This window comes from Phoenix dactylifera, chromosome 7 (assembly GCF_051530095.1).
Source record: "Phoenix dactylifera cultivar Ajwa chromosome 7, Ajwa_hap1_PhDact_Kaust_v1.1, whole genome shotgun sequence".
NCBI classification, from domain to species: Eukaryota; Viridiplantae; Streptophyta; class Magnoliopsida; order Arecales; family Arecaceae; genus Phoenix; species Phoenix dactylifera.
The window spans coordinates 5,389,436-5,400,352 of NC_143196.1; the positions used below are offsets into that span (position 1 = coordinate 5,389,436).

The 10,917-nt window shown below is 36.8% G+C and overlaps 1 protein-coding gene and 1 non-coding gene across 3 annotated transcripts; one reads left to right on the forward strand and one right to left on the reverse strand.

Moving 5' to 3' along the window:
* Positions 1–2,519: 2,519 nt before the first annotated feature.
* On the reverse strand, positions 2,520–9,174 carry LOC120111076 (glucan endo-1,3-beta-glucosidase 4-like). Of its 2 annotated transcripts, none has more exons than XM_039127462.3 (4): positions 8,803–9,174; positions 7,636–8,703; positions 5,021–5,097; positions 2,520–2,802 (listed from the first exon to the last, which is right to left on the reverse strand). In XM_039127462.3, the coding sequence occupies exons 1-3, from the start codon at positions 8,852–8,854 to the stop codon at positions 5,066–5,068; spliced, it is 1,152 nt and encodes a 383-aa protein (XP_038983390.2). In that variant the 5' UTR covers positions 8,855–9,174; the 3' UTR covers positions 2,520–2,802; positions 5,021–5,065. The 2 variants fall into 2 exon arrangements, with proteins under 2 accessions (XP_038983390.2, XP_038983391.2); XM_039127463.3 differs by having other exon boundaries at positions 7,636–8,697; positions 8,803–9,019.
* Positions 4,155–4,226, forward strand: TRNAM-CAU (transfer RNA methionine (anticodon CAU)). The gene has a single exon. It is a non-coding gene; the product is annotated as a tRNA-Met (tRNA).
* Positions 9,175–10,917: the final 1,743 nt, after the last annotated feature.

The window sequence follows — 10,917 nt, forward strand, 5'->3', positions numbered from 1 at the left end:
GGTTGACCTTTTCTTGAAAGGGTTGGAGAGGATGGCGTTAGGAAAACCAGAACCTGGAGGGGAAGAAGCGTCCGGTTTTGGTGGCGGGAAGCGCGTGGATTCAAAAGGAAGTTGGAGGAGGCAATTTATAACGGTCAGAAACGGTTGACAAAACGAGATCCGAGTTCGGGAAACGCAAGTTGGTTCAACCGAACCGACGACCATCTTATCCTCTTGTTTGTTGGATACGACAAAGTGGGTTGGATGGAGGTTTAATGGATTCAAATGGTTCACCCTCAATTACTAAGGTGCTAAAGTTTCATATATTTTGCCTTGAAAATTAAGTCTCTTAACTCCTTGGAAATTAAGTTTCAATTAATATATTTAATCATCTTTTACTAAAAAAAAAAGGACGGTTTTTGTAATTTACTTCTAACCTTAGATAAGTTTATGTAATATTAATATATATATGAATATATATGTGAACAAAGTTTGAGTTATTTATAAATAAGTAGATGGAAGTGCATAATTTGCTCTAGACAATGCATATATGAATTGGTTAGTACTTGCAATTGTTTCGAATATTTAGACAAATACAGGGCTCCTAATTAATCACCGAAAGTGAAAAATATGCAAGTCTTTCAAGGTTTTCAACCCCTTGCGAGCAACGGCTCCTCATCTGCCCTTATGTTGGGTCCTCCCTCCAAATGACTGGACCTGAACCAATTTAGTGGTGCTCTAAATATGGATGGTTGTGGAGCTGGGTTTACTGTTCAAAATTTCCTTGGTCGAATTGCAGAGTTTTTGTTAAGCACCCTTTGAGCCATGTGGATGCCACCCGTTATGCGTTCAGCTATCATTATTTATTTATTTTTACTTAGTATGCAACAGATATTAATGATCTCAAGCTTCATATGCTTGGCATCATTAGAGTTCATTGCAAGAGATATCAATCTTCATATGCTTGGCATCATTAGAGTTCATTGTAAGAGATATTTAGCTATTGAAGCTTTTTATATATTATAATTACATTGTTCAGAGAAAAAAATGTACCCACGCTGCTGTTAATATTGATAGGCAAAGGCTCTTATATACGATATCAATGATACTGAGTGTTTCTGCTCGACTATTATTAAAATTTATTATTTAATATGCAACAAAAAATTGTCTGTTAAAGTCTTCCATTTACCATGATTCATTGCATTGCTATTTTGCATTTTAAGAATGGTGGAAAAGAGAAAAAAAAAAAATTGTACCTCATATATTGCACAGGTTATATACTAGTAGGTAAACTAAATTCAAGATGGAGGATTGTCTATCACACTAGCCATGAGTAGATGCCACACGAATCCGTATAGGCTTTCTACATTTCAAATGGGAAAAAAAAGTGAGGGTCAATGGCTAGAATATTAAGCAGAAATTTCCCCTTAACTTGTAGGTAATGACATTTCTTAAGCAAAACATTTATTAGCATATCCCATTTACAAAGGACTGCTTGCTTCAAATCTTCATAAAAATAATTATGTGATTGCGTCCGCCAAAACAATCAACTCCATAGCTTCATGCATTGCCTTCATAACCAAGCAGTCCTACACTCAACTGGATTGATGCCTCATCACTCGAGTGAATGTTTTTCCCTTACCGTTCCGAGGACCGAAGCCTGGCTCTGATATTAGAGTGGCTTTCTTTTTTTAAAAAAAAGAAAATAACAGTTTTTTTCAGATTCCCTGCGTTTATGGTTTTTGAATTCATATCTTTTATTTTTATCCTTGCTTCCTTTGATTTTTGAATACACCCAAGTATACTCTTTTCACCTCCTGTTCTTTTTGTTTTCTGAAGACAACTAAATAGATCAAAAGCGGAAGAGAAAAAGGTACCCATACTATCTTGGAATCATCCACTGGATTGGTGCAATGACAGTGGCTTCCTTCTAGGGCTCGTTTGGTTCGCAGGAAAGGGAGGGGGGAAAGTGTGGTCAACGGAAAAGTAATGAAATGCCTCTTGTTTGGTTGGAGTTTTCAAAGGAGAGAGATGGGAAAGTTGTATTCCCATGGGAATATGATTCCCACATTTCATGGGAAAGTTTTTCCCATGAGAAATATATGAAAGTTACTTTCCCATGAGGTGGGAATCACTTTTTTTTTATTTTTTCCCAAAAAGACCCTTCAGCATTAAAGAAGCATTAAAGAGGCATTAAAGACCTAATTTTTATTAAGGGCATAATAGGAATTATACATAACTTTCCTAGGAAAGTGGATGGTCAACCAAACATAAGCACTTTGGAAATTTATCACTTTCCCATGGTTAACCAAACATGCCAAAAGTGCTTTCCTAGGTATCCTCTTCCTAGGAATCTGATTCCCAGGAATCATATTCCTAGAAGGGAAAATACTTCCCGCGAACCAAACGAGCCCCTAAAGTTTTTTCTTTTCCTTCTCAGTTTTCCAAAACATCATGCATATATATATATATATATATATATATATATATATATATATATATATATATATATATATAATTGAAAACTATAAAACCATGCGTATGCAAGCAGTTTCCTGAATTTAACTACCAGTATTCCACAGAGATGCTAAAGGCAGACCCGAAAACAAGATAGAAAGATAATCTATTGTCTTTGATACGCTCTAAACTCTATTCATGCGAAAACACAACCTGGGCTCCAAGGCCTAAATATGAAAACAAGAGTTGAATTACTTAGATACATTCATAAAACAGACATACATGACCTCAGAATAAGTCATAGTAAAACTAGCACCGAAGCTTTCCATCTCCTCCTAAGAATGAGCTCAGATCAATGGGGGCAGCCTATGAAACAACAGCAATCACTCAGCATAAGTTGCATAATGCAATTCAAAGAATTCGTTTCGTATTACAAATGTCATGATGATGTACCTAAAAGAGCTCAATTTATATCAAGAATGGTAAAAACTAACAAGCATTACAGCAAATGATGATTCACTTGCAAAGCAGCACCCTAAAATACTAAATTGGAATAAAGGTTAGAAAAAAAAAATATGGTACATTTTGAAACATAGAGCCTTGGGCCCTTCATCTAATTCAAAAGCCGATATGAAATAATCTCTCCAAGTTTGTTACGTCACTTCCTGGATTACATGTTAGAAGCTTTTAAAATGGGATGACAAGTTTGCGAAGTGATCCATCATCTGTATTCTGAGCTGTGCTTATTTTTCTGCTTATTAAACCTTGCAATCCATCTTGTACATCACATTGCAAGTGATTTTTGCATAGAAATTTCACAGATATTCAAAGTAATGATGCACCAAATTTTAGGTTTATGCTTAAGTGGCAGAACCTCTCTTTCGAATCCATCAAAACAGCAGCTTTGTGAAATCCATATAAACTTCAAAAGGCAAGTAAGAGATAACCTCACTTCCACATATCCTTTTCAACAAATTCTTACCAAAAATAGCAATGCAAAGAAATCTCAATCTAAGTTTTCATACACTACTCATTTAGCAACTATAAAGCCATCAAATTGTAAATCCCCTGTTTATAACAAATAACATGAATGAACAATGGTAGGCTACCATGTATTTCTAATGATGCCACCTAGTCACCTATCCACCTTCCCATCTCCATGTCCATATTCCTGTCCACCACATGAATGGAAGCATGAATGGACAATGTAATTTCAGAGAGTTCCATCTGTGTCATTTCTGTGTATCATGGTGGGGGTACCACCAACATTTCAAATTCGAGAATAACTCAAATCAAATACTTTGGAAAACATTGGGAGGGATGCAAACTCTTGGCTATAGCTCATTTCACTGAGGTTCCTATCTATAACACATCTAAAAACTGTCTTCCACCCAATCAATGTTTTGCTTATGTCGGTCAGGTTAGTTTAATGCTCTAAAAAATGCTTTGAACTATTTTAATTTTGTCCAACATCCAGCTGATTTGAACTATCTGTTGGAGTCCAATTGGATAGAGGCCAATTTCATTCAGACCTATTCTTATCTTTTTGCTGTATAAGGAATCAAGTCTATGATAGTTCCAAATCATGTCAAAGTTTTGGTCAGATCTCTGCCTACTTGACCTAGTTGTACCCATAGATGCGGACAAAACCATTTCCCTGTTTGAACCTGAGACTTGATTTTGGTAATATATAGATAGATAATATAAACTTGAGCAACATCAGAGTGGCGCAGCGGAAGCGTGGTGGGCCCATAACCCACAGGTCCCAGGATCGAAACCTGGCTCTGATATTGAGAGAGCTTCCCGTCACTTTTTTTCCTTTTTTTTCTTTTCTATTACCTTCACATTTACCTGTTTGACAACCCATAGTCATATAGTAAGTATTTAAAAGCAGGTCCCACTGTATTAAATCCAAAAGAGGCATTAAAAAGTCCCATTTCTTTTATTCAAAGGCAAACCTCTTCTTTTTCTTCTTCTTCTCTGTTTTACCATTTCACACCACATGTTTGACAACCATCTTCTTATCAGCGCTTAGAAGCGACATCAGAGCAGCGCACAATATTAGAAATAAATAACATCAGCTTGAACAACATCAGAGTCGCGCAACGGAAGCATGGTGGGCCCATAATTTCTGACACTGCTTTGTCCCTTTTTTCTAAAGTACTCTACTTTTTAAAACCTTCATAACACTTGTTGTTTGACAACCCATATTCTTCTAATTACCTATAAGAAGGTCCCCACCATATTAACCTGAGAGAGATGCTATATTCTGAAGCACTGGTTCACCTTAGTGATGTTATCAGGCCTCCAGGCATTTAAAAGGTCCTTTTCTTTTTTCGAAAAAAACAAACCTTTTCTTCTTCTTCTTTTTTTTTTTACCCTTCACACCACCTGTTTGACAGCCCATGTTCTTACAAGTACTTAAAACCAGGATTGAACCTGAAAGAGATGCTATATTGTGAATCACTAGTTCTCCTTAATAATTTTATCACGCTTTTGGTCATTTAAAAGGATGTCAGATTCTAAATTTCTTACCAAATGCAGTCAAAACTTAAAAGATATTCTTCAAAAATGAAAAGTTTGCCTGGATTCTTCAGCAACGATAGAGCACCCAAGCACTGATCCCTCCTCAACTGAGTTCGAAATGACACTGGAGAAAGCCTGCAACCCATTGCGGATAATATTCCAAGGGTCAACAAAAAGTGCAGTCTGTATTTAAACAGGTTCAATCTAAATAACTACTATCGCATAAAACAATGAGGATTGTACATAAAGGAATTTTTATAAAACTGCTGTATATGCTATAATTTAAATGCCTCCTCAACCTTGTTTTAAATGTGAAAGCAAAATATTGAAAAAAGAAAAAACTATGCAAGCCAAACTATGACAAATAATTTGTCACACAACCTAAACCAAGTCTTTGTCATGATCATTAAGTGATAAACCATCTTGTTATGTTATTTCCTCAATGACAATATATTAAACGCTCTTGCAGTGGGATGAAGGCTATGATGTAGAGTTCAGGATCCACTCTCATTTATAATTCATGATATTTCTGAATCATTACAATTTGCAATACAATCTTCACACTGCTGTAAACATGCAAATTCATTTTGATCATCACATGCAACCTCCATAATGTCAGGCATTGTGAGTCTAAAATCCCTAAGCCCCATGTGATCCGACAACAAAAGAGGCTGCTAGTGGAAATGTCATATTTTTTTCCCTCTTTTAACAACAAAGGTCTCATCATCTTGACCCAGTTTGTTTCACTATGTAACTTTTACATAGCAATAATTTAAAAGTTAGATCATCACAGATTCAAAAATTTTACACGTAATATCATTCAGTCATAAGTTTGGCCACCAAACCACAAACAAAATGAATACAAGTCAACTCTCTATGATCCTGTGATGTTTCTGTATTCAAATAAATAAACATTTGGGCTGTATCAGCACAGCACCAGAACTTTTGTACAGGGTGGGGGGCAGGGGGTGGGCACTAGGCACTAAAAAAGAAAAAAATTACACATCAAAATTTGCATCAAACTATCAACAATATAATGCTAATAAATATTGACGTCATGCCTGCTGTCCTTTTGTACAAGGAAAATCATATAAAATAGTTCCCTAGTTCTTTCAGCTATGAATATGCAGGATTATATTGCTAACTCAAATTCCTAAATCGGTGCTTTATATCTATAATTTATACTTCAAGAACTGAAACTAGGAAAGGTTATAGATGCTAGTTAAACTAAAAATGAATATGTGTTGCATTGTATTTTGCATTTTTCTGAGAACAAATGTCATAGATATGTGAAACCCATAATCTAAAGAGCAACTAAAATTACAAAACTAACTAAAGAAAATAGATACATGCAGTCAATAAAATCTGGGAAAAAGAAAAAGTATTAAATGTAGTTAGATGTGTAACCAAAAGATAAATACAATATGTGATTAGTCATCATAGAATGCATGCCTTACTTCTAAATGAAAATTTTTCAATCTTGCATATTCCAAAGTTACCCTGATGTCAGTCACTGTGCTTCATAACTCAACTCGGATAATATTTGGGAATGGACAACTCGTGATATTCAATGGGAGCCAAAGGGAGAGATGTGAGAGGAAGACAGGGATGGAGATAGATGTATTCTTCCTCCTTCCTTTTGTTTAGGAGAACGGAAGACGAAGAGACAGAAGGTGAGTAGTCTATTGGAAATAATGAAATCTGAAATGGGAGTTAATTCCCATTATTTATTTGGTAGGAGAGAGCCGGCGGGAGAGAGGAACTAGAGAAACTAGAGAGAGATTGCAGGAGAAGTTTCAATAGAAATAATGGATTCTCTTATTATCCTTCCTATATTTGCATAAAATTACAGAGTCATTTTTTTTATTCAAGACTCAGATTTTCAGCAGTAGTATTATCTGGGAAGATCCAGAGGAGAAGCAGTATTATCTGGTTGACATAGTGAAGAAGATATGATGATCAACCTGACCATGGAGATGAATCAGTTAACAAATTAATTTCCTGCTAATGATGTTCCCAACTCTTATTATGCTATAAAGCACTATTTTGATTTTATTTGGAGTAAGTGTCAGGAAAATGCAACCATCCATATCATTCATATGTGGCAGTAACAAAATATACATATAAAATGATGTAAAGGTGGTTCCATCAAGAGTGATGCACTTTAATATAACATCTATATAATCATGTCAATACACGTTTAGCTACAATGTTATGTTATGATTGTTCCTCATCTTCAATTTTGCAACCAAATCTCATAATTGTTATGCTGGTTGCCTCAATGGTCAGCTATGAACCTTATTTTTTAAACAAATAATAAGTAGGCTTAAGATTTATGCCAAAATTTCTTAGCTTAGTATATGCAATTCAACCAGAAGAATCATTAATCCATTCTACATCTCATTTATGTGATCTCTTTTCCTGCACCAGTCAAAAGATCAAAAATCCAAGGACATTCATTGAAAAATAAATCCCAGCTCAAATCACTCATGCTGGCAAACCTAGAAGGGAACAGCAATATGATACTACTAGTTTTGCACTAAAACCGCTACAAACAACACTAGCATTACTTTATCAGAGTTATAGATCCACAGGCAGCCAGAAAAAAAAAAAAACAGTGTTGTGGAGAAAGATCATAAGCAAAGACTGTGAAAACACAAATGATTTACATACTTGGGTCTGAGTTGATAAGTACAGCGGTTCCATCAAAGTTGCAGCTACCTCCACTCTGCTTCATCTTCTGCCAGTAGCTATTGAAAGCATAGGAAGCATGGGCCACAGCATTATCAGGGTAATAACAGCTCCCATTTGGCCTAATCTCCCCGCAGTCAGCACCACCATCCCCACAAGCATAATCCATTGCCTCCTGCAGCTTCTCTGCCGGAACGGTCGGCTTAGCTACACACCACAAGCCCCCCTTCTGCTCCTCCCCTGGGCCCGGCGCAGAGGCCGTCGGCGCCACCAAGCACGGCGGCGGAGGGACCGGGAACGCATCAGGTGGGTTGGCGGTGACCATCGGTGGCGAGGCATCAGGCGGAAAAGAAAACGAGGCATCAGGGGGCGGCGGCGCAAGTGGGACAGATGGGAACCTTGGGGCTTTAGCTAAATGAGAAGGGACTTGAAGGCCCAATGTTTTCGCCCCCTCTACGGACAGAAGAGAACTCAAAGAAGAGAGCTTTCTCACCACTCTGATGTCTCTAACCCTGGAACGACCCAACCTTTCCAAAGCCTCTCTGTAAGCGGAGAACACCAAGTTGGTTCTTTTGGAAGAATGGTCTATGGTGTAACCTGAGCTAGTCTCTCGGAGGAAGCTCGCCAAAGGTTGGAGTGTGTTCTGAGCTATATCACCTCGAAATCTAGAGTAAGAGGAGGGGTACTGCAAGCAATCAGAGGAGAAGGCAGCGGAGACTTTGATCTCTTTCACCATACCCCATCTCACAAGAGAGTAGTAAAGGTTCTTCACAGAGGGCAGGACCAAGCCCCAGAGGTGCTCCTGCCCTCTGTTGCAAAGGACTCCTTTTCCTACCACAATAGTGGTGATATTGGTGGATGGGAAGTGAGCTAAGACATGGGTTTTTAGCCACCCTTCTGCCGCTAAGACACTGGATGATACCACAGGGAGGTCTACTTCACTCACTGCGACTCCAATGGATGGCTTGCTTGTGGTGTGGGAGAGTGACTGAAGGCTTAGTTGGCTTGGTTCATGGAGGTGTACCAACTCAATGGCTTCTTGACCTGCAACTGAAAGCAGAATAACAACTCAATAGCCTCCAGAGAGAATGACAGAAAGAGAACAGAGAACAGAAGGGAAAAAAACACAGATGGTGTCCATTTTTTTACCAGTAAGACCCAGGAGAGGAAGAAGGGAGAGGAGAAGGAAGAAGCCCACCATCTTCTTCTCTTATTCTTGTTGCGAGGATCGGAAGGGAGAGGTGGCGAGGGATAAACCCCGCTTAAACCCTTGGAATGGAGGAGGGGGTGGTTGGGGGACTATAAGGAAAAGAGGAGGTGGTTTTTGTCACAGGCGGAATAAGTGGGGTTTGAGATGGAAGAAGCCATGGCTGAGGGTAAGTTGGTGAGCTTTATGCCTGTCCTCAGTGCTCATAAGGCATTGGTAAGTGTGCCTCTGAGGCCAAGGACGGACGCATGGGAAGTGTGCCCCCTCACGGCCAAAAACAAGGACGACATGGAGTTCTTTGCTTACTGTTGCATGGACAATGTTGAAATTATGAGTGGCTTTAAGGTACATGCTATAGCTAGGTGTATCATATATATATATATATATATATATATATATATATATATATATATATATATATATAAATGCATCCTTTCATGTTCCTTCTAAATTTCAATTTTTCATCTAGTCATTTATCAAAACTTGCAGCTAATTGGATAAACGCATAACAAAAAAAATGTTAAAGTATCACTATTGTATTCCTCACAACTGATAAGTCAGCCAACTAAGTTCTAAAATGATGTTTTAGAATGGAAATGGCCAAATCCCAGCCAATGCTCCTCTATTTCTTATTTATAATGTCAATTCTCTATTGCAACATAAAGATCAGGGGAAAATATAGGGGAATGGGTAGCAAAACGTTAATAGAAGCTCAAGTGAATCCTACAATGTTCTTTTTGAATAAAATCTTACCATCTAATTTGCAATAGACTATATTTTGATTAGTTTAAGCTAAAATAATTGATCATAAACCACAATTTGGAAAAGAAACAAGCTACAATAGAACCACGAAATTTTGTGTATAAATGAGTTTAGCCTCCAATGGCTAATAGCGACGGGCACTTTCACGCGTATTCTCCCCTCATTCAACACGCAAACTAACATCCACAAGTGCAATCAAATGATTTAGTTTGTGGGACGTGACATGCATTGCATTTATCATCAAAACAACATAGCTAGACATTTGCAGGTAATAAGATTAAGATATTTGTGAACCAGATTTTATAAGGCTACTGAAAATAAAGCTAAAGACACTTGATCGTGCATATTTTACACCGCAAAGAGTTATAATTGAGCCATGAGAGAGTAGAAGTGGATCGATCATATTTATTTTCATCTAAATCCACCAAGATACAAGTATAAATTTAAAAACCTCGCTAATATCCATATCTACATCGTTATCGATAAAAAATAAAAAATGAATACAGTTGTATAAATATTCGATTCATATATGAATATCCTGTCCTATTTATAATTCTATTTAAGTTTTTTTAAAAAAACTAAATTATCATATTAATAGATTACTTGATTAATTTATTTTTAAATAATTTATTTTTTTAATAATATTTTTGATTTTATAATTACAAAATTTAACTACCTTGTGGAGAGGAATTTTTGTGTCTGATTAATATTTATATCTGTCTCCGCTAACCAGCTGCCATCCAACGGTCAAACGATCTCTTATTGCGCGATAATGAACCGTTGACGGATGCGGCTGCTCACTTCCCGGTTTGAGCTGTTTTGCGGTCTTCGTGCCTGGCCGCCCGGGGCCCAAATAAGGAAAGGAATCTGATGGTGTGCAGGATTTCAGCAATAATGTCACTGTGGCCTCCAAGCTCCATCATTCATGCAGTTGATTGTCGAACCATGGCCTATTTTCTCTGCCAAAAGAAAATGATGGCCTGTTCTAACCAAACCTAAGTTGGCCACAAATTTTTCAAGTTTTAAAATAAGTGTTAGAACCATTTATGATCACAGTTTATATTACATATATAACATTATAAGAATTTATATTGTAAATGATCAATAGTTTTACTTGTACATTTCTCTAAATAATTTTTTAAAAAAGAGTTGACATTTTTTGTATTAAATTTCTCTTATTATTTTATCTGAAAAATAATATTTTTTATATAATAAAAAATGAATGGAAATATAACACCATTATTTCTCATTATTTTCATTATTATCCATTATTTTTTGTTATAATATTGTTGCAA

What these genes read in the sequence shown, in the direction of transcription:
- LOC120111076 (XM_039127462.3), bottom strand. Translation starts at nt 8,854, where the DNA reads ATGGTGGGCTTCTTCCTTCTCCTCTCCCTTCTTCCTCTCCTGGGTCTT. An exon ending in TCCTCTCCTGGGTCTTACTG is followed by an intron (nt 8,704 to 8,802) that starts GTAAAAAAATGG and finishes TTCTGCTTTCAG; the next exon opens with TTGCAGGTCAAGAAGCCATT. An exon ending in ACTTATCAACTCAGACCCAA is followed by an intron (nt 5,098 to 7,635) that starts GTATGTAAATCA and finishes AATGGGTTGCAG; the next exon opens with GCTTTCTCCAGTGTCATTTC.